Below are 24,806 nucleotides of genomic sequence, written 5' to 3'. Positions count from 1 at the left end.
TTTTGGAGAGTAATTGGACCTAAAGAATTCAGCGAACATATTAGAAATGGTGTGATTGTCACTAGACATACTAGACTTATATTTCAAAGCGGACGGAAAATTATGAATCCTGCGTTTGGAGTTGACGAAACCATTGAATATATTAGTTAAAGAGAAATTAAAACATTATACCGACAAAATTTTAATTGCCATCAATTTGTTGTAGTTTCTGTAGTCTCGTTTGGCTTAGCATAGTGTTCTGTAGACTACCCTAAGATATTTCAAGTGTAAGAATGGACTTGCGGCTCTACCATAAATACTTAGTTTATCATGATAACTGTTAGTCAAATTAAGATGTACGTATATGTATATATGAAATAAATGAAGTTCCAATAGTGAAAAAATGAAGGAGTGTTCTTATTCGATAAAACTGACAAAAGAAATTTACATATGCATGTGGTAAAGAAAAATTACTTTTTGGGGAACAAGAAAAAATCATACGGAGTCGAATCTGGTGAATAGGGTGGTTGATCGATGGCATTAATTGCGTTTTTGGCTTTAAATTCGGTCACAATTGTGGATCGATGCGTTATCATCGTGTAAAATCCATGAGTTTTTCTTCCACAATTTCTGCCGTTCTCAAAATAGAAACTCCAAATAGTACTCCTTTTGACCGTCTATGCCGCCGGAACAAATTCACGATGTACCATACCACGAATATCGAAAAAAATAATGAGCAGCACCTTGATTTTTGAGCGGCTTTGGCGTAGCTTTCTTTTTAGTTTCGGCTAATTTTTTTCGCTCGATTGCGATGATTGTTGACTTGTTTGCATGTCAAATGGTAGTTATAACGAATGTGGGAACGGAATTCGCACGATCAAACATGTCCAAAGAGACCTTGTTACGGTACTCCTTTTGCGAAAAAAATTAGAATTATCGGCACGATTCAGACAAGAACGCCACCAAATCATTCGAACGGACTAGCGAGAGACGTCGAGCTCTCTTGCCATCTTTCTGACACCTGCCTGACGATTTTCAAGACCATATCCTTCACAATGTAAATTATAGTTTCAATTAGTGCAGCGTTTTAGTATAGACTTTTTTAAACTGAAAGTAATTCACCAGTAATACTTAGATCTGTCGATATGAATATGTGAATATAAATCATAGATATGTACATATGTATGTTATGTTTGAATATTCATATGGCGATTCGTTGGTAGATTTACTTACCGCCCACTGTCATGTTGGCCGTTTTATCGATCAATTTGAATTCGGGCGCATCACCGGATACCTCGCACCGATACGAACCGGACGAATGGACATTCAGTTTCTCCAGTTCGACATTGCAGATGAATTGATTGCAGTGCGATGAGCCATCAGCAATGGTGACACCTTTGACGGGAAACCAATTTGTAGTTGGCGGCGTGAGCGGCGAGTATCTGAAAGCAAAAAAAGAAATACCTACTATAGTACAACAAAATTTGTTAAAATTGTAAGCGAGAAAAACGTAGGCAAAGACGTGAATGACTGACTGAATGATTGGACGAATATATGTAAGTATGTAGGTGTGTGTGACTGTGAGGGTGTGAGTCTATGTGGTCGTTGAGCTGGTGTACGTGTATTTGTGCTCGACTGTATGAATGACTGCTGGAGCAAGTGAATGACTGATTGCCTGCATGATTAATGACTACACACCCACACATATATGCAAATATACACCTCCACCTGCTCTCTGAGTTGAGTGGGGAATTTGGCCAAATGCTGTGAAAATTGCCCAGTCAGCACTACGAAAATTGATGTCATTTCAACATCTCTTCCTCACATTATACGCCATCAGCCTCCATTAGAGCGCTTCCTCGCCCACATACTGGTGATGAATGAATGCATAAGAAAATTTGCATTCAAAAGAGGAAATTGCATATAAAAATAGAGAAACGTGGGCGCATGTGAGAATGAGTTCAAAAAATCAAAAAGCTAAGCGTTAAAAAGAGGTTTTGTTTTTGTTGCAAATGACTTTGGAAACTTTTTGATGGCGAGGGGCATAAAATTAACTTCATGAAGGGCTGCAGAAATCCGAATTCGATTGCTTGCGGAAATATGCAAATGTAATAAAAGCAGGAAGTATATTGGGCTTGGTATAGTTTGTAGTTCAACCTTGGCATAGGGCCCCATCACTTAAGCCTTGTTAAATGAGAGCGTAATTTTTTGTGAATCCTAGGCTTAAGCCTAGCGGTATTTCAAAAAATTAGGTTATTAGATATCATTTTTCAGACAACGTTGATACTTCTTCTTGGCCAGTACGAAACCTTTGTTTGAATTTTCCTTTCGCTTTTTGTAAGAAACCCGATAAATACCATAAAGACAATTAAAAAAAATTTAAAATTAAATACGAGACTTATATTTTTCTTCTTGTTTACTGGCGCAGACATCTCTTAATCTGATATAGCTCAGTTAACAACAGCGCGTCAGTCGTTTCTTCTTTTTGCAAGGTGGCGACAATTGGAGCTTTCAAGCGAGGCCCGCTCCTTCTCCACCTGGTCTTTCCAACGGAGTGGAGGTTTTCCTCTTCCTTTGCTTCCCCCAGCTTCCCTTCAATACTTTCACATCTGGAGTGTTTTCGTCCATTCGGATGACATAACCTAGCCAGTGTAGCCGCTGTCTTTTAAATCGCTGAATTATGTCAATGTCGTCGTATATCTCATACAGTTCCTCGTTCCATAGAATGTGATATTCGCTGTGACCAACGCGTATAGGACCCTAAATCCTTCGCACTTACTTTCGAAAACTCGTAACAACGACTCATCAGATATTGTTATCGTCCATGCCATATAGCAGGACGGTTATGCCGAGTGACTTATAAAATTTGGTCTTCGTTCATCTAGAGTGGTCTTTACTTCTCAATTGCCTACTCAGTCTGAAGTGGCACCTGTTGCAAAGAGTGATTTTGCGTTGGATTTAGAGTTGACTGTTGACTTTATTTACGACTTAGCAGTTATGACTATTGGCGGTGACGTGGGAGCCAAGTCGCGGGTGCGGCCTCTGTTTGTTTGAAACGATATTTCGTCTTATTCTCGTTCACTATCAGACTCATTTGCTCCGCTTCCTTATCCAGTGCATTTCTTATAGCAACTGCAGGTATAACTAAGTCTAATAACTAAATCTAAAAAAGTTCTTTAAACACGGACTTTATTTTGATCTATCAGTGTGTACGGCAGCTATATCCTCGTTGAAGAGAAAATGATATCTGCAACATTTATGGTCGATATTTCAAAAATGAGGAACTAGCTCGCGTATTTATAGGTAATTTATATGAAGCAGTAAGTGAAAATCCATTTTTTTGCAAACCACTGTGATTGGTAAGAAATTGTTGTAATTTCTATTTGTATCTTTCTTGGTAAGCGTTGGCGGAATAAGCATCCCAAAGGTCAAAGTAGTAAAATGGTCCGTCCTAGTTAATTCTTACGTACTATATTTCTTAAATTTGGAACAAGTTTCTTAATGAGTTTAGGTTAGATGGCTGATCAAGAGAGATCGTATGAAAATATGAACTCCTGTGTTCGAACTTATAAATTAGCAAAACGCTTAGTAGCCAAAACAAATTTGCACAGGCGTTTAACTTCCATTCCCGCCAGTTCGGTGGGATATACGAAAGTATGCGCTTCCAGATGTTTAAGTTATGATCTCCCAAACGCGAGACAGTCAAGCAAGAAGTGTTGAGTTTTCTCCACCCCGTCTTTTTCCATACAGCTTTTCTAGATTGCGTCTTGTAAGATTTCAAACCTTACAGCATGGACGTCATCAATGACCTGTTAAAATTTTCACAACTAGGCAGAGGCTAGCCTTACTGAGGGCAAAGAGATAAGTAGATCTCTTGCACTGATCCGTTCTACTATTAGTGGTTTTAGGGTGTTTTTTCGTGCTAAATCATCAGCTTTACAATTTGCTGCGATTCCGCTGTTGCCTGGCACCCACACCAGTCTTATCACAAAGAGGCTCGATGCTATTGATAGCGAGATTAGGAACTCCTTGACCAACTTTGAACGCACTGTTAATGACTCTGCACACCGCATAAGTAGATCTACTGCTACCAAAATAGCTGCACCCTCGGTTTTGAAAACAATGTCAGGAAGTTTGAAGTTGGAGTTGATAGAGAGCTCCTGACCGTGAGCCCCCTAGCTTTGACCCATTTGTAAAGAAGCTCACCGCTCCTCTCCTCCAATGGCTTTTTCTGTCCCCCAACTCCCTCGTCGGTATATGAGAAGAAAAGGAGCCGTCAGAGTTCGGTTTGGTGACTCCAAGATGCAGTACGAAGCCAAAGTGTGTGAGGATTTTCGAGTGTTCAGAGACGTGTTCTTTTAGAAGAGATGGCGTTAAGTGTTATTGTTGGATGAATCTTGACAGCTCTCCGCTTTATCGCAGAAGCTTTCCATGAAGTCGTCTTTTCCTTTTTTAACTCGGATTTGTACATTGCAAGTCCCGTTTTATACAAAGCTCAGTCGTCAGTTGACTCACTCCACGTCTGCAAGACGCCTATATTCCCGAGAGTTATAGTCCACTTGAGAGGTTTCTCTCTGTTCTTCGGTGTTGCCAGTGCAGTTTTACACGCCGAGCGGAAAACTTCGAACCACTCGTTCACCGTGTTGGTGGTGACTACTGAGTCCGCCACGAAAGCGCTTGTTGGAGGCTCCTGTGGTACATTTTCCATTTTGTATTTGTAGACTGACTGAAACCGATATAACTATGATGAGAAAGGTAGTGCTCGTCAAGGAGTTTCCAGTGGTCTACCACTGTTCTTAACGAGTGACACTTTTAAAATTATTAACGCCATAAAAGTAATTACAGTTTTTTCAACACTTTGCAATTGTATTTTTTGTATGTTTTTTGCAGCATTCAACGAAATTACCACCGCTTTGAAAGCATTCATTTGGCTGCAATTTTTTGCCTGCTAGCTGACGGGTTTTTATGGTTTTAAGTACGGTTTAGGGATTTTGCGATGTTATTCTGTTTTATTTCTGCTCTTTGTTGCGGGCATGACCATTTGTTGTTGATAATTGCACAATAGCGGAACTAAAAAATGGGGTTTTTTAATTGAAATTGATTTTTGGCTTAGTTGGCCGCAGATAAATTTACATAAAACCCGACGAAATGTTACAAATACATTTGACACATACACGCACATACATTGTGTATGTAGTTGTAAGCACCCTGTAGGAAATGCCATGTAGGAGTATAAGGTCACCAGGCATATTTCCGGCGATGTGCGGTAGCGTTTGCAAGGAGTCAGCAATTTCCTATAGGACATTAGTCAGTATGTATTGAGTGCGGCACCATTTTTATTTCGAATGTGTCATTCGATAAAGCCAATTAATTGGACCACTCAATGTTGGCCATTGTTTGGAGAGTGGGTATTTCGCAAAACATATATTCGAAATGGTTTTTAAATGGCTCGTTGCGTTGTGAGCTCTCTGATTGTGGTTGCCTGCTGGTGACCTGATTGCGATTAAAAAAATTGGTGCTTTGATATTGACAATTTGAGATTAGCAGCGGCATTGGTTGAATATTGAAAACAAATGCAGTTCATAATTTTTTTCAATTTTTAAAAATTTGAAAAAGTGTGGCTTATAGTTTAAGAGGATTTATTTAAGCTTACTGCAAAATCAAAACTAAAAAATATAACACAAGCCTTAATAAATTCCCAGAGTTATTTAAAATATTCAACGGATTCTGTGGTTCATGATTTCAATTATCAAGTTTTTATGTTGTGCAATTTTTAGTTATTACAAATTCTTAAATATTAAAAAAATGTATAAATAAAATTTAATTGTATTTAGTTTTAACACGCCTAATAATTTTTGGTTAAAATATATAATGCAATTCGGATTTTAATGAGTTTCAGTAGCTTTAATTCGATTATATCTTAATTCCATATACATATGTCCTTTAGTAAACTCAATAAAAGACAACAAATAAAGTAATAAGTTCGAGCGGAACCAAGTATTACATGAGGATGGAAATTTGAGTGGAAATCTCAAAAAAAATATACTCATAAGATATAGGTTTCTGTACTATAAAGTCCAGGTCAATGGGCGGACGAGGCAAGGCAACGGAAATTTACGATTGGATCACTCTTATGTGGTTTTAGCCGTGTTTACAACAGCGTGCCAATCGGTCTTCCTTCCCCCGATTTTCGCCGTTGCCGATGCGCAAAGCACCATAAATCCTTCGCAGAACCTTTCTCTCGAAAACTCATAACGTTGACTCAACAGATGTTGTCATCGTCAGTGCCTCTGTACCATATAGCAGGACAAGGATGATGAGTGACCTGTAGAATTTGTCCCAAGTAGCACCTGTTGGCAAGAATTATACTGCGTTCGAATCTGACATTGTTGGTGGTGTTAATACTGTACGAATTGCTGTTATGACTGTCAACAGTGACATGAAAGCCAAGTCTCGAGTGCAACGATAGGAAGTCGCCTTGTCTGAAACTTCGTTTGGTATGAAAGGCTCGGAGAGGCCCTTTCTGATCCTGGCGGAGGTTTTAGTATTGCTCAACGTCCGATCCTGACGGAGCTTTTGGTATTGCTCAACGTACTTGGAGGATGGTGCCACGTGTAGAAGTTCACGCAAGTGAGGAATGTTCTCTGAGCGCCATTCACTTGGAGGTGGCCAGAAACGATTCTTTTACATATAGCTCAAGCCGCTGGCGACTTCTGGTCTTAGACCAAGTATCCTCTGGGTAGCCAAAAAAAATCCGCTTGAAGACGAGCTAAAGTAATAACGGCGAAATATCCCCTCCCCAGGGTTATGCGTTTTGCTTGGAACCCGTCACCTAAAAAACCCTTCCAATGGAAAGAGGAACATAACCTCACTCTACTTTGTTAAAATCTGAGATTATCGGGCCAGGATACCACAGAAAAAATTGCATCCTAGACAAGTATGGACGTCGGTCTACTGTGGTACATAAATTAATCAATCAGAAATGCTCAAAAATCGAAAAGGCGTTTTGAGTCTGCCACAAATTGGTTGAGACTGATATCGATTTGAGCAATGCCGTCAAGTCGAAGTATGATCACCGAGATGTTTCAATCTCAGTTTTTTAAAAGCTGAATAATAGAGATTCGATAAATGTATCCATCTTACTTTCCACAATGCAACTTTGAACGACTAAAACAAGTTGTGAATATTTGGGATGAACAGGCGTAAGAATGTGTGGCGAAAAAACCGTACAGCGTTAAATATCTAAACCCTTGCTACAGCTGTGAAACAAGGTGATGGGTCTGTAATGGTTTGGGGATGTGCGATGTCCTCAACGGGTCGTAAGATATATGTATATCGATATTCTTGAACAAAATTTTCACAAAAGAATCACGAAATTTCTACTGGAAAATGTGTTTTCTTTCAAAATACCAAACCTAAAAGATCGTGTTCACAATACAAAACTGTTATTGCCTTTTAACGTTAAAAACGCTCATTCGAACTACAATCGCCTGACCTTAATCCAGTTGCGAATCTGTAGGACTTTCTGGAGTGCAGAAACCTACTTTATAAGCTCGAAAAATTCATTGTTGAAGAATTGAATAAAATATTGGGTAGTTGAAAAAGTCTTTTCGTATTTCTAACTTCAACTTATTTTTTTTATATTTATAATGAACTTATTTGGACCAAATATGTACCATTTTTATAGACCACTTTTTGCCGTTTTTTCCGCTAGAGACATTATTCTATCAGTATAAAACTTTTCTGGTTTCTCGGCGAAAAACTGTGACAATTGATTTTTACAGGCTGCTCTTGAAGTCAACTTTACTCTATTAAGGGAATTCTGCATTGACCAAAACAAATGGTAGTCCGATGGTGCAAGGTCATGGCTATATGGTGGATGCTCTCCCAGTTTTTGCCGAGTCATCAAAAATGTGTATGGTCTAGCGTTGCCGTGGAAGACGAAGCCCTTTCTGTTGATTAGTTCTGGCTTGCCTCAATCTCATCAGTTGCTGACATTAAAATGTAGAATCAATCGTTCGACCAGGCTGGTGCAGCTCATAGTGGATGATTCCTTTGAAATCCCACTAAACACTTAGCGTAAGCTTTCGAGGGGTCAATCCTGGCTTTACGACCATTTGTTGAGCTTCACCACACTTAGACCATGATACTTTTCACACATTATTGACGTATTTGAACTACTTTTTGTCTCCTGATACCATTCGCTTCAGAAATGGTTCGATTCCATTTCGTTTCAGCAAAGAATCGCAGATGTTAATACGGTTAATTAAAGTTTTCACGGACAATTCCTGTGGTACCCAAATATAGAACTTCGTAGCGATGTCTGGCTGATATGGCCTCAATCTCCACACTTGACCTGTTACTCAGAGAAAGCAGTATTTACTGGTACAGCGCCGTCCGAATACTTATGTAGCAGTAATCGAGTTCACCTAATTTGGGTACTGGAACACAAAGTTATAGTTGGGAGTGAAATGTCTGATAAGCTTGCCTTTTCGGCAGAGGCTACTAAGACGCTAGGACTAGAATCCCCCTGTGCTGTGGGTTCATATATCATAGGGAATCGCTGCTGGAAAGGACTGATGGTGATAACTATTGATAGCAACCGCCAGAGTTGCGCTTTGCAAAATTGCCAAATCTGACTTTGAGCCTGCAATTTCCAGAGTGCGTAGCAATCTGCAGACGCAGTAACATTGCCCAGAGTCACATGTATGCTTGCAGGAAACGCATCAACTCCATAGCACCAAGCCCTATTCGTGAATTTATAAGAGTGCTAGGCATAAGTGAGTCCTTTTGAAAGAAGGGAGAGCACAATAGACCCTTGGTCGCCGTGCATACCTCTAAAAATTTCTAGTTTACTCCAACTTAATAATTTTGATTGTGTTTAGTGGCTAGCTGCATTCCAGTTTATCCTTCTTTACTTATTTGAATACAATTTATGTGGTTGGTTGTTTGCTAAAGATGTTAGCATATAACATCGTGCTTAAATTTTTTAAGCTTCAACTGCTATTTTGGCAAATTGTTTAATGTGTTTATAACAATTTTTCATTGATTTCGCTACAATTTCATTATTTTTATCAAATTTTTTTGTAGTAAATGCCTTTCAATTAGCTCAATTATGGCTTACCGGTTAATTGGAAGGCAAAATGTATATATTATTTATTATAAAAATACGGCAGCCATTTAAGTAATTTCGAAAGTTTATCTATTTATTTACATATGCTTTAATTTATGTGTGTGTACACAAAAAAAAAGTGACATATTGTGAAAATAAAACCGTCTGCTATAAATTAGCAGCTAATATAGAAAATCACATACATAGCTTGCATGTGCAAGTATTACCTAAAAGTGTGTAAAAAATCGCAATCTCAAATGCTGGATATTATGTGGAATACAAGTTGGTAATTGAAAAAGTGCACCGGAAAAAATCTTGTATGTTTTCGGCCAATTAAAAGCGGCTGCGAATTTCCGTCAATTAAATACTGCAGCTGCCAAGGCCAATAAAAGTCGCCAAATGGCAAATTGCTGGAGACAAGCTAGTAGCTGCTCATCGGTGTGGGGCAAGAGGTGGCACGGTGGCAAAGTGTGATGTGCCCGCAGTTGTTGGTGTGCGCTCTTCCACTTCGATTTGTCGATAAAAATTCGCCGCTTGCATATGCAGTGGCACGTAAAATTACAGTGTGTTGCATGTGGCTCGCGATTTTCCACTCGCCGCTCGCGGTCCACAGCCAATCTGCGCCATTTTCAATTACGCAGCCAAATTAGTTATACAGTGTGTCAGCACTTATTCACGCTTTTAACCAATTGTGAGTAATAGAGATGGACCGAAAGAGCTGAGCTAATGGAAGAGAGTGCAGTTGTAAGCGCCCACAGCTTAATAAAAAACTACAATGTGTTTTTGTGTTGTGATGTTTTGTACCGGAAATCGATGTTTGATCTATCATTCATCGTCGGATTTTAACATTGGTCGTAATGGTTGACTTTATCGAGACTTATAGAATAGAAGAAAACACTTTCTGATATTGTTATATTGAATACCGCATTAACAATATTTTAGTAGATAGGCTGAAAAGACTTTGGCTTGATCAGGAGATTGTGCACTGTTTTAGAAGACTAACGCTTACTTTTATGCTGCCGAAGTTTCGTGTCATATCGTGTAATAATTTTCAAGACATCGGTCTCAAAGTGGAGCTGTCTTTGCTACTTTCATTTACAACGGATAAAAGACACTTTGATTGATAAAGGCGGCAGCATAGTAAATAAACAACGCTCAAATATCGGTGTGCTGAATTTCGACGTAACCGTAACATACCATAATCAATGTTGCACTCTGCCCGGCGAGGTTACAAGAGACATTAACATTTATAAATTTTTTGAAATCAAAAGGCTTTGTTCGCAATGAGTGTGTGCCTTTTTTTAACATCGTCGCTCTTGGAAATTTTGTTCCCATTAAAACATTTCCTCATTCATTGATTTTCTTCGCTTACCTGAAAAACTCCATCCCATCCTTATACCACTTAACCGAGTTTAATGTGCGATTACCCATTTCATAGCTGCAGAATAGTTTGGCTTTTTGTGCGGCATCGATTATGCGCGGGACGGAGAGATTTGACAGGTTAAGTGCTTGATTCATGTGAATATCTGAAATAAGTGGAGAGAATAAGCTTTAATTATTTTTTCTTTAATGAGTAATAAACTAGATAATTTAAAATATTGCCTACTTGATTATAGTGATGATAGAACAAAATTTAATAAGGGTCAAACAAACTATGCTATCCCAATTGAAATTTAAATTTGAGTAAATTGAAGTGTGGGTTTTTAAATACGTGTATTTCAACAAGTAATAAAACGTATTAATTGAACGTTGTGGCCAAAAATTTAGTTTTATATTAAAGATATACATATAAAGATTGAAATGATTTCGCGAAGTGCTGGTTTGAGTAAATTCTGGCTGACAGACTCAGTTCTCTATCACTTTTAGCATCAATTGGTCCGTATGTCAGCAATAACGGGCTGAATGTTCTCTTCCGTCATCAGACATCAGTCGTCTCTGTGGGACCAAGTCACAGGCCCACAACGCGAGATAAGGCGCACAATTCAGCTAGGAAAAAGTCATTAATCATGGCTCTATAGCATTCACCATTGACTGTAATATTATGACAAGCTTCATTTTTGAAGTAATATGGAACAATGATTTTCTCTGTTCATAGAGCACACCAAACAGTGACTTATTGAGAATGTAACGCCTTCGCAACAATAACTTGTGCATTGTTCTTGTAAACACTTTTCGTCTTGGATTCATTCAATTCTTGCACAAGGACAATTTTGTAAGCCCACAAAATCTTCCATAAAGTGGATGGGCACAGCTCCAATTGTTGCGAGCGATGACGGATTGGTCTTCGTCGATACATCGCACGTCATATCCGAGTATGTACTTTATCTACTAGAGTAAATATGTATATAGATTATGTCGATCGAGCCGGGTCCTTCTTCACCTGGTCTTTCCAGCGGACTGGAGGTTTTACTCTTACTCTGCGAGTATTGCGTTTACGATGCAGGAAAAGTTCTCTGAGCGCCTCTCACTTGGGTATGGCCAGAAATGATTATTTTACATATGGCTCAAGCAGCTTACGAATTCCCTCTTAGGCCGAGTATCCTCTACCTAAAGTGAGAAGGCGAAACATGCGCTGCATTTTGGACCCGCCACGTAAAAGATACCCACAATGAAAGTAAGAGCCTAAGTAAGCAGCCTTGAACTGGTTTATTGTCTATTTGTGTAGTAAGAAAAAACATTTTACAGTGGGTGTTTCCGTCTTGAAGCTGGGTATGTCCTACAAGCAGTTTCCCACCGCCTTCTTCATTTAAAACACACAACAGTACTGATGTCGCCCCAAGTTTAGATCAAAGAAAAGTCCAAAGCAAAATATTTAACCTGCGATGAAGAAATGAAGTACGGATACAAATCGCGGGAGGAGTAAGCCTAAAGTTTAAAGCGTTCCGTTGCTACAAAATTTTTAAATTCTTTCCGTCCCTATAAAAATGTTGATATAAGAATTTCTGCTTACTAGTGCGCCATTCTCATAGCAAAAAGCTGAGAAATTCAGCATAATATGGTTTTTGAGCTTTTAGAACCTTATGGACCTAAATACCGATTGAGCTGTGTGAATTGCGGATTACATAAAGCAATTAAGGCGTTCATTATAATCCGACAAAGCTCACTGGCAAACCAATCAGTCGACTAACCCTGAAAGCAATAAGTGAAAATGAGTAAAGAAAGAGGAAGAAGTTCATGTAAACACGCTTAGAACTCACCACATTTTTACGGCCAATGGACATACCGACTATGTGGCGATAGTGGCAATATGCTCAACCACGAATAAACTTGCCGCACATAAAGCGCATAAAGAAATTAAAGGATTTTCGCATTAGCAGATTTCTTAGTATGTTGGTTCACCTATATACATGTGTTGCACGAACATACAAACATATGTTCATCAACATATGGCGAGGCAGCACGTAAACCCATTAGATGTGCGCGCAAATGTCCGCAGCTGCTCACTGAACCGGGATAAATTAGCCGCAAACATAGACAAGCCGGATGAAAGAACAGATGAGTACATATAACTATATATATACGAGTATTCACATGTATGTATGTTTTTAGTTATTTTGTGCGTATGCGCTTGATAAATAAAGACGCAACCAACAGGCAGGATGAGTAAGTGCAAATTGTGTCTGGGGGAACGTGATCCCCAGCCGTTAAGTTGCCATATGCATGTCTGTGTATGAAATCCCCGTCAGGACACGCTAACCATTAAACCACTTTGCTAATGAAACATCACTTGACGCGTTCATAGTTGTTAAGTCAGAGGTGTCGAAACGCGACTTAGAATACTACGCGATTTTGGGAGCCCTAAATAAATGAGTCCCACGCTTTTTACTGCTTTCGAAGCCTTCGCCGTGCTTTTCTGGTATCAAGACAGGCCTTCTTTGAACTTTTGTTCAAAATATACTATGGTCAACATCTTTTATGAAAGGTTAATGGAAAATCGAAGTAAAATGTATTTTGTATTCGTGCCGATTTGACTAATTACACTATTCGTTCTTAAAGTAAAAGGAAGGGTCTTAACGGTTCGATTCATTTTAAGCATTTTGAAGCAAAATTTGTTGAAATGATGTTACCTTACCAAATACTTAAATTAATAATTTTGTGTATCCCTTTAGTCAAGGTTAAGGAAAAGCTATAAAAACGTTAACTATTAATTGATAATGCACTTCGCCCAGAATCGGCACTCTCTAAGTTTGTCTAAGTTCATCAATTACACTTCTCTTTCAACGAACTAAAATAAAACTATCTAAACCTATTGTAATGTTGGATCTAATATATATCAGAGAAACCATATAAGCAGCAGTTAAAGTCGCTTTCCATGAATATGAGAGAATATTTTTTTCGACTTTTTCGACTTTTTCGACTTCTGCGTTTTGATATTGATAAATACGGAATGAAATAGAAGGATGATTAGGAAAGAGTAATAAATACATTCGAAAGGTTCTTCCTGGAGCTCGCTGTTAGCTAAAAAAGTCGGTTGGAAACGTTTATTTGAGCTCTAACATAAGAAAATTCTGAAGTCTTTAATAGCGAAGCCTCCGATGAATTGCGCCTCTGTCATAAGTTTAGTGTTAATTCCACTGTGGATACTTTTGACACAGATGTACCAATCTTTGACTACTTAGATGTGTGGTTGTGCAGCTATGCGTTGAGTCTAGAGACGTTAATGCCAACTCTCGTCAAAGTCAAATAGTTGCTGTTATTGTTGCTTTTATGCGCACATGTTTCATAACAAATTTGCTGACTTATCGTCCAGCACTTAATATCGCTCGAGCGTATAGACATACGTTGATGAGCAAATGTGGGGCAAGCAGTGGCGTGTCATTGATGGCTGTGCGAAAGCAAACATGTGTGTTCGTGAAAACTGTATATTCCAACTTTAAAAGAATGTTTTAAAAGCACACTATTTCTCCCTTAAAGTACTCGAATCCTGATGGATCGGTTAATACCAATTCAAGCCTCTTTGCAAAGTTCGCAAAGGTGTGTCTACCGGAATGATTCCACTTCGCTTGGATTTGATAAACAGCGTCCAACAAAATTCTTAAACTCTCCGCGTGTGAACCCATGACTGCGTCCAGTGATAACACCGACAATTGTGGCGAGATTGACTTTGCTAAGAGCAAGTACCTCTTTCGGTTCACCCTGGGCCAGAAGGGTCTCACAGTCACATAAGTTCTGGTTTTTGACCAGCGCTTGTCGAGCTCACTGGAGGTTCATAGGTCCAACATTAGAACGCAATAGGGCATCGGAAAACTGATAGTTTAATTTACCACTTTTTGACCAGCCAGAAAAGCTACTTCCGGTTTGATTAAACTAAGAGTTTCTATTTCGATAATTTGTGATTTTTTTGATAATTCTAAAGTCAGGATTTTTGTTGTTGATTATATAATTATACGCCTGCTACCTCCGTAAAATTCTTCATTCATTCTTGGTTATGTTAATACCGACAACACCCAAAATTAAAGTCACCAACACAAAGATATAGCTTTCGATAAAGATGTATTCTTCGGTATAGTATTTAAGTTGATATGTTTTGTCAAATATGTCGAATATAGATTTTGGCTAATTGTAATAATGACTTAGATAGTCTTCAAAATGAAAACTATAGTTTTGAGACATTAGGTTAGATTAGGTTAATCTGGTAGGTTAGCAAGCCACGCATATACCAGTTTTGGTCCTTTGCGAGACCAGATAGAGTTCAGTTGCTAGATCCATGAGGAGTAGTCATGGATTTTAGGATGCCTGCGCTTGACGCGAATTTTAACAGACTGTGCGGCTTTATTTCGATACTTTCCCCAGTGAATCATAGCGGGTGCCCATGCTTACAGCGTAGTCTTATCAATGCGGGACAAGTGCAAAAGTGATGCACCATTTTTTCCCTGCTGGGACAATTCTTGCAGTCTTCGCGATCCGTCAGTACCATTCTGCGGGCGTGTGTCGCCACCAGACAGTGACAAGTTAGTATTCTGATCTTGTTCCTACAGTCTCTTCTATAGAGTGCTAATAAGAATTTTGGGTTCTTCCGATCTACCGTTTGGCACATGACTATTGCAGTCTTGCCCCTCGGTCTATCGGGTTTTGATTTTCCTTACCATGCTTCTGCCCAGATCCTCGTATAGACAATGTTTGGATTTCTCAATGTTGATCACGTTTTCGGCTGTTAGCCGTACACCATTCTTGCTAATCTCGGTCACTATTTGTTTGCCTTCGATGCCTTTGTGGCCTGGCATCCAGTAGAAGTGAATTTGCTTCTAGCAATACTTTCCACTGCTGCCCTGCTTCTCAAGACACTTCTGGTGGATATGTCATACGAGGTTATTGCCTTGATTGCTGCTTGGTTGTCTACATAGATGTTGACTCTGGAATAGCCTGCAGGTGAATTAGAGGCCAGTTCCACAGCTTTCGCAATAGCATAGGCCTCAGCTTGAAATATACTGCAGTGGTGCGGCAACTTAACTCTGGATCCCTAACCCTAACTCTGGCTTTGAAACATTACTCTTTCAAATTTCAAAACACACAGAAATAGCGCGGATAAAAATGTAGGGAATGCGAATGTAAAGAGATAGCAGTTTACAGCCTAGTTCAAACTTCTTAAATCAGTCGAAGGCAAACAGTGTCGCCATTGAGTCTTAATCCAACCGCTCCAAAAACGAATCACAGATCGATTTTGCTCTTTTCCCATTATTACAAATCCACAGACTATGAGTCTGACACATCCTATAATAGAACTATATTAATTACTTCCTTAGAGACGCCATGGTGATTTTTTTCCACGTTAATACTGCTTGTAAACTAGTCTTTCTGCAACCAGATAGATATTTCACTGCAGGTTTAAATGAATAACTTGTATGCATATATTCGTTTTTCGAATTTACATGCGTTTGTGTTGGTTTTTTTTTTGCACACAACATTTGCGCACATTGTCTTTTTCAACAAATCGAGTGCACACCATTTCATCTGAGTTCCGTTATAATAAAGCTTTTAGTTTCTGCAGAGTAAACTAGCCGCCTGCTCTGTAGTAGTATTGGGAGTATTATATTTTTGTGTTAAATGCTGTAATATGGTTTTGTCGCTTTCGGGAAATGTCTGTGCGCTTATTAAAGAATTCCCAGTTCGCTATATGGGTTGTCTTTTCAGCGCTCTCTACAGCTCCCTCCTTTTGTTCACTTACTTACTTACTTAATGCCCTTCCCGTTCCCGTTGCCCTCAATCATCTTTCAGTTTCTTTGTCTCTTGTCTTCAGCAAATATATTTGCTATTTTCATAATTTTGTTGTTGTAGTCTCATAGTTTATTGTAGTTTGCTGTTGTTTTGTCATTGTTTACATTGTTCTTGTAGCTGCCACTTACTTACATCAATCCATCTTCGCAACTATCTTCATCGTAGTTGCTTTGCTTGCTGGCCTTTTTGATATATTAATTTGACGCGTAGCATATTTGTAGGCGTACTAGACGCGGGCAAAATGTGATCTGTCTCCCGAAGCAGCTGGATGTGTGCCTTGTAGTTGAGTCTGCGGTTGAAGTATAATTTCTGCTATTCCAACACTGGCATTAAGTGTTACACTAATACATGCAGATGCACATTACACATATTTGTTGGCTTTGATGGTTGTACAATGTACATTGCTTGCTTTTCCTGTTGCGTCTCCATGTTTACTATTCCACTTTCGAGTACATTACCATGAGCATTATAGTGATTATAAATGCACAGAAGAGATGTTTAAGCTTTGAATGCTTCAAATATTTTTAATATACAGTTATACAGCCTAAAAGTAATGGTCCAAAAATATCTGCCAAACTGTTTGGAGGTGATGTTATGTATGATATTAGTTACTGGATTACAACTGGGCGAATTTAGATAATAATCAAGTAATAGGTAGTGATATATCAAAATTTTTAATTCCAACTTACGCTTTACGCTACTTAAAATAAATTTATAAGAAAAAAATTCAATGGACTGAAGGTCTTCCTTTTCCCCGGCGGATACTGCGAGCGAATACTCTCAGAGATAGTCTGTGCTCATACATTCGGACAATATGACCAAACCAACGTAGGCGCTGCCTCTTAAATCGCTGAACTATGTCGATGTCGTCCTATATCTCGTACAGTACATTGTTCCATCGACTGCATTATTCGCCGTTGCCAATTCCGGAGAATCCTTCCGCAAATCCCTCGAAAACTCATCGTCCATTCTTCTGCATCATATAGTAGGACGGGGATGATGAGTGATTTTGTAGAGTTCGGTCTTTGTTCGTCGAAAGAGGATTTTACTGCTCAATTGTGTCGAGTGCGACGACTGTTCATTTGATGACAGGACATAATTTGTCTTCTCCTCGTTCACAACTTGACTTATACGATTCGCTTCCTTATCCATTCAGGCGAAAGCAGATACTTCAACGGCGCGGTCCAATCAGTTTCCTGACGGTGAGCTTCAGTGTTTCACACAGTATGCTCGATAGAATCTTAATCGCAGGCTTATCCCACGGTAGTTGACTCAGATTGTGGATTGGGCAAAGCGTACGCCAGCAGCTGTACACTCTTATAGACTCATGCATTTCAGCTTCTCTCTGTTTGTCTGCAAATGCATCTCGCTTCCCTCTTCAGCAGTCGGCGTCTATCCCATCCCGCACGAGTTGTGGCCGATTGTAACGTTGCGAGGTAGGAAGTCTGATTTCTCTCCACCGCGACGCGGAACTCCTCATCGTAATAGCTGTTCTTTTGCTTTTACCGAAAATCAATGGTTTCATTGCAACTGTACGTAAGAAGCTAGAAATGCTGTCTCACATTTCCCTTGTACCGAGTTGCTGATGAGTACAGTGTTTGTTGACGAGCGTTTTTTTTGCTGTACAGGGGCGGTTGCATATCTTTAGTTCTGGTTCGTGGTTTTTTGACCCCGTGACAGCAATGTAGTTTGATGAATTTTCCTTATGCTTCCCTTAGCGTCATTATTTACAGGTTAGGATATCCTTGATTAGCGCTGTCTCGCATTACGCTCCAATTTTGCATTCATTCCTTATTTAAATTGAATGCTTTCAGGGAGTTGCCAAGTTTTTTAAAATATCTAGAAGGGCTTTTCTGGTTCCATTGACGCTGCTCGCAAATACTTTGATTGCTTTTACATGTTTGTATAGTCAAGCCTGATTGTAGTAAATAATTTCGGGGAAATATTTTTAAATTAATTTGAGAATGTAAAACTTACTAACAGTGATATTATTTGTCATCGCTTTAGCATTTTATATATTTGCTTAATGTTTATAACAACCCAGAAAATAATTACATATCTAGTTATAAGTAATTACTTATTACCAAAATAATTATTTCTATATCAATTTAGTATTAAATCTCAAATGCAGATCTGTATACTTTGTGGGAAGTTTTACATATACGCATGTGTCTTCATAAATTTTACACTCATGGGATATTAAATGCTCAGACGTAGCTCCGTCTGCTCTCTGCCAATAGAGAATTCGTGTCTCATTGCAACTTGCGGCGGCTGCTTATTTATTACTTTATATACTTATAGCTGAAATGTCTTCTAAATAAAGTCTTCAGCACACGCTTTCTTTTATATGAACTAAACTTTTTTGACATTCTGCATTTTGCTAAACTTAAATCTGACTTTAGTGATGAGTCCTTTCAACCTCGTCTAATTTTATTACAATTCTAGTGTACAAGTAAATTTTCCCCTGGGTGCGTGTGTAGGCACTTTCTGTATGTATTACATTTACACGCGCTCATAAAATATATTCACATATGAAAATAGACAATACCTTCGGGAATGTATTGTAAATAGTGTGGCATATTTATTTAACAGCTTCTACGGTTGGAGAGTTTTTCTCATGAAATAAATACACATAGTACATTTATGTGAATAAATATAGTACAACATTTGATGGATCACTGTTTGGGGGAGACTTGTCGTTCCGCGTGTATACTTTTCTCTTATTTTTTCTCTTTAATATTTGTTGTACTTTTATTGGTACAAAAATCAACCTATAACTAGTAGATAAGTAGAATGGTAAGAAGTAACTCTCTCTTCAAGAAGTTTTTGTATTATTGAGTAATTTTGCTCTTGAGTTGCACACAATTATAAGAGTGTCCTCATAGGTTCAGACGTTATCATCTTGTCTTTATTCCAACCATCAGCTATTGGCTGACAATAGGTACATACAAATTTCGAAGATCCTCGGCATGGTAACTTCACTCTAACGTTTATTTTAACACAATATGTAAAATCATGACTATAACTCTAAAATTGACGGACTCAGCGCGTCACGCCATATAACCAAGTTCAAATGGTACATCTCATTCGGGAAGGTCACTTTGAGTTGGTAGAGCCAGAACTTTTCGATTTCAAGGAGTGTGTAGGTCATATGAAAGTTTCGTTAAATACCTGCTTGTATTACGAGCGATACATTGAACGAGTTCGGCTAAGAAAGCTCACAGTTTGCGAATACACCAGACTACAAGGAGAGCTCCAAAGTAAATAGGTCTTTTTGAATCTAGCGCCTTCTGGTGACGCCATCTAAATGTCGTCTAGTGCGTTGGAATTTGCTATCTTTATCGATTGTCCAGTGAGAGCTTCATGACATTTCATTGGTTGGAAGTGAAGTTGTTGCATTTTAAGTGTCAGTATGTTAAAGCTATCGGTGCGAAAATGAGTTTCGAACAAAGAGCCAACATTAAATTTTTTTTTTAAAATTGGTAAAACTTTTACCAAAACGTTTAAATTGATGAAACAAGTTTATGGCGATGATTGCTTATCCCGCAGCAGAGTGCACGAGTGGTTTCAACATTTTTAAAGTGGTCGTGAGGACATAAAAGACGATCAACATGTGGGCCAATCAAAATCACTGATCACCGGAAATTCCATCGAAACTGTGCGAGAATTCATCAAAAAATCAGCCAAAATCATCATTGAAATTTATGGAAGTGGAATTAAACATCAAAACATCGATTTATCGCATTTGGACCGAACATTTGGGCTTACGAAAGGTGTGTGCTCGGTTTGTTCCGCACAAATTGACTGACGACCAAAAATTGCTCAGAATCCATCGACGCTTGTGACCGATTATTTGAATTTTGACCATTAACCACTCACCGTATTCACCTGATATGGCACCGTGCGACTTCTTCCTTTTCGGAAAAATGCATTTGCCCATGAAAGGAAAGCGTTATGCAGACGTTGCGGCCATTCAAAAGGCTTGCACCGGCATACTGGCGGCCATACCGGTCAACGAGCTAAAACACTCGTTCGAGCTTTTTTTTGCAAAAAGCTGTATTGAAGCAGAAGGAGACTTGAATACAATAAATTAATTTTGCTGAAAAAACCATTTCTTCTGTTTTGTTTTTTAAAGTCCTGTTTACTTTGGAACACACCTTGTATTTCGTCTTTTCCAGACTCAAAAAATGGTTCATTGATAAGGAAATAAACGTCTATTTTGAAGGCCTCTAAGCTCCATTCTATGGAACGGCACTGAAATGGGATATTATAAGATAGTATTCTACATGGAAGTTATGTCGATGAATAAAACTGTTTTGTTTTTTCAAAATTGGTAGAGCAAAGAACTTAAACACACGTAGAAAAGTCGGCGACCCAATAAATGTATATATAAATGATTATCGTGACGAGGTGAGTGGACTTAGACATTCCTGTTTCTCTGTCTATATATACGCGAAATAGTCCCCAGTTCCTGACGCATTGTTCTAAAATTTGGCACACGTTCTTCCTTAAAAAAAAGGCTTTTCATTTGTCGGAACCGCCGATATCGGACAACTATAGCATACAGCTTACATACAAACTGACTGATCCAACTTAAGTAATGGTGTGGAAAACTTTTTCATTTCAAAAAGCATCTTTCCGTAATTTGGCATACAATATAACTCAATCTCCCAGCATATTGTTCAGATCAGACCACATAGCTTATAGTTGCCTTACAAATTGAGCGATCATCAAGTTATTTTATAGAAAACTTTTTATCGATTAAAATCAGAATAAAAATAGTTGTATACCCTTTTGTTCACCTATGAAGGGTATTATGTCTTCTTGTTCTTCTTCTTGTTCTTTATAAAAGCAGTACCTTACGAAAGTCTTGGACAGCAATCTGCTGTGGAAGTGCAACGTGGAAGAAAGAGTAAGAAAAGCTAGTGATGCTTAACATGCGTGTAGGCAGATTCTTGGCGCAAACCGGGGATTCTCTCCCTATCTCATGCAATTGTGCCACACAGTTATTGTAAGCAATTCTGCTTCACGGTAATCCATCAATCCGTAATCCGTACGGAAATTCACCTACCAGAACCCAATAGAAAGGGTTCAGAGGCTCGCTGCGCTATGCATAACGGGAGCTTCAAGAACAACTCCAACGGCGGCAGCAAAGTCGGCGGTTCGACTAATGGCTGCAGGAGAATTTACATTTATAACCTTCGGGCGTAGCTCTGTGTGTAAGGTGGTTGGGCAAAATTCGACAGATATTTGGCGTAAAGGTATGTTAGCTACGCGCAACACTCTAAACATTTATACGGATTGCTCAAAAGAGGAGGATGAAGTTGGCGCGTGGATACAGTGTCCAGAGTTAGGCAGCCTTTTAAGTAGCCGGGCCACTACAGTATATTTCAAGCTGTGGTCTTTGCTACAGCGAAAGATGCGGAGCTAGCCTCTAATGCACCTGCAGGCAATTCCAGAGTCAACATCTACTTAGACAGCCAAACAGCAATCACGGCAGTAAATCTCGTATCGCATATCAGCCAGAGGTGTCTTGGGAAGCAGGACAGTGAGGCCGCAGAGTCTAAAATTCGAGTCAGGCGCAGGAATCCTAAACGATGACTATTCCTCTTGGACCTAGTAATTGAATTCCATCTGGTATCGCAAAGGACCAAAACTAGTCTATGCGTGACTCTTTGGCCTACTAGACTAACCCAACCTAAGCTAATCTTTTATAAGCAGGTTCGTTTTCTGCTAAATTTTCAAAAATATACTATTTAATTAATTATGAAATTCAGTACGCAATATCCGGAATGTACAAACGCCACGTAATAACTCATTGACTCTTTAAAATGTTATACTCACCGTTTTTTACTGTAATTAATATTTATTTGAAAACTTCACGTGAGTGTTACTATTCTTGTTGTTGCTTTTCATCTGAATAAACATTTCATGCTTGCTGCACACAGTACTAAATATTGTTCGATGCTGTCTTGTTCGCCGAAAAGCAATTATGTATGTGCGCACTGTTATGAGTGGGCTTTATTATTTCGCAATTTCGATGCAATACCGTTATTTTTAATGCACTTCACATTTTGTGCAACTTTTTAATACATCTATTTAACTATTTCGCTGCTAAAACCTTCCAGAGTGACTCGTTAAAATTGTTATGAATTAGCGAGTGCTGCATGAAGAGATGGAGCGAGAGATGTGGAAACTTAAATACTTAGTTGGAAAAGCGCACGTGAAGAGCTCACCTGACTCCCACTGAAACGGCAAACTGTTTCGAAAATTGCTTAACAAGCCGTGAAATAAAAAATGGAGGAGAAGAAAGCAGCCATGTGTACCCACTCTTCACGTACTTAGTACTTATGTAAGCAGGAAGCACACTAATAATTGTAAAAGTAGAACACATAATAAAAGGCTGCAGCAGCAGCCAGCGGAGCAATAACAACAGCAACAGCCATAACACTATCTGTGAAGTGCACAAATTAAACGGTGAACATAAAGTTGCACCTGCCACTGGACAAAGTGAAGGCGATGATAAGAGTGCGAAAGTGTTAGTGCCTGGTTGCTGGAGTGGACAGTTGTTGGGCACCTGCGAGGGGTAGCGCAGACAAAAGTTCTTGCACAGCAACGTGCGAATGCGGTGAGTGTGTGTTTGCAACCAGCACCGGCTGGTGCTCAGGTGTAGGCAGCGGGGCAGAAGTATGATTGTAGGTGTGCTGATAGAGACAAGAACAAGAAACCGTAGCAAAGTTGTCCTGAGTTTAGTCGAATTGTGTTACGAGAGAGGATGGCAGGACACTTGCTGTTAAAAGTTTTCGCTTAGCAAAATTGCTTCGAACACTTGTGCCCAGAACTATTAACTCCGGGTTTCTTGCAGTTGTCCAGGCGCTGACTTACTCTATTATTGTTGCACCACCACTTATAGTGGCGTGCAAACACTTACGCGGGTACGCCGTATGTACATATATATGCACACATACATACAAACGAAGCAGTTGTCTCATTGTCACGGTCTGTACGTATTGGTGTAGTTACATGCTGGTATTGCCGATGTGTGCGCACATCCGTTGAGCCAAAGTGTGGCAGTGGCAAACATGCAAGTTGCCTCAGGATTGTTGGAAAATTTATAATATTTTTTACAATCCTCACTGGAATGTATATGCGAGTGCTTGGCTCTTGATATGTATGCATGTAGATATGTTTGTGGCATTTGTTGTTTACTTTAGGGCATTGTTGGCTTAGGTAAGGCTGCAAGCACATGCACATATGCAGTTACCTAGGCTTCCAAGAAAGTTTCTCAAGCTAACGCAAAGTTGTTGGCTGTGTCAACGCGGTGTTAGCGGCAAGTAAGCAAAATACCTTACCAGAAGCTTAAAGTTTCGATTTTGAATAGTGAAAGTGAAGTTTGTTTTGTATGACGATTAGGTTTCTTGTTCACTTGCTTCTGCGATAACTAGGTCATATTGAAGGTGTTAGCGATAATTGCAAAGGTATGCGACGTTTCATGGGTGATGGACTGCATAGTTTGATTTTTGCGTTGAAAAATAACAATATGAAGCCAAGAAATTGAAATTCAATATTGTTTTGTCTCTGCAAGCATTGAACATTTATATGAGACGATTTTAGGAGTCACATATATAATTGATTAAAAAAATATTTTATTGAAAAGATTTTCTGCACTTAAATTAAATTCGAGTGCTATTACAAGTATATATTTCTATGAGTGTTATTAAACAGAGTTGAAACAAGTAAGCATATACTTTGTATTATATGCAGCGCTAAACCATTATTATCTTCATATACATATATAAATCTTCTGACCGTGTGTTTGTAATTGAACTGCTCCTAAACGACTGGACCGATTTCGATGAAATTTTTTGTGTGTGTTCAAGGAGATTCGAGAATGGTTTAGATTCACAATTTGGTGCACTGGAAGATGTTTTTATAAATTAATTTTTCATTTGTAATTAATTGCTAATTTTGGATGTTTGACCGATAGATTGCGCTACCATCGCAGTATCCAATATTCAAACCTTAAATTGGCGTAAACGAGCAATAAATAAATAAATGCCAAAGTAAAAGGCGACATCTGTAGACAAGTTTTCGTAACGTGGACAGAGTTGTTCGTTCTTAAGTAATAAATTGGGTGATTCAATACATCTATGGGTAGCTATAAAATTTTTTTCATACCAGCTAACTATTGGAGGGGATATCTTGACAGGCAATTTAAAATTGCAAAAGATCTGGCATAAAAAATAGCGGCATAACTGAAGTGTTGATAAAAAGGTCTATTAAAATTTGAGATACACAGAAATCTTTTCGAAGCATTGCAAGACTGATGGCATAACGTTGCCAGCCGACTTTTTTGTCTTTCCACCGCTTCTTAAAATGCAGTCCACCAGGCTGACAATCGATTGGACTCGATTGATTTCACTGATGCACAGCCCAAATTCAATAGTATTTTTACCCCAATAACCAATTCTTTCTAAACGCACGAAATGCTTTTTGATTC

The 24,806-nt window shown here is 38.8% G+C and overlaps 1 protein-coding gene across 1 annotated transcript in view; it reads right to left on the bottom strand.

Annotated features, from left to right (window-relative positions):
* The window catches only part of LOC120782456, a 171,331-nt gene that overhangs the window by 56,162 nt on the left and 90,363 nt on the right, over window positions 1–24,806 (bottom strand). The window contains exons 3-4 of the mRNA XM_040114746.1: window positions 10,464–10,617; window positions 1,213–1,421 (exon numbers count right to left, since the gene is read on the bottom strand). Coding sequence (XP_039970680.1) covers window positions 1,213–1,421; window positions 10,464–10,617 — 363 coding nt within the window. The remainder of the gene's footprint in view (window positions 1–1,212; window positions 1,422–10,463; window positions 10,618–24,806) is intronic.

Source organism: Bactrocera tryoni, chromosome 1 (assembly GCF_016617805.1).
Source record: "Bactrocera tryoni isolate S06 chromosome 1, CSIRO_BtryS06_freeze2, whole genome shotgun sequence".
Lineage (NCBI taxonomy): Eukaryota > Metazoa > Arthropoda > Insecta > Diptera > Tephritidae > Bactrocera > Bactrocera tryoni.
This window is presented reverse-complemented; position numbering and strand designations above follow the sequence as displayed.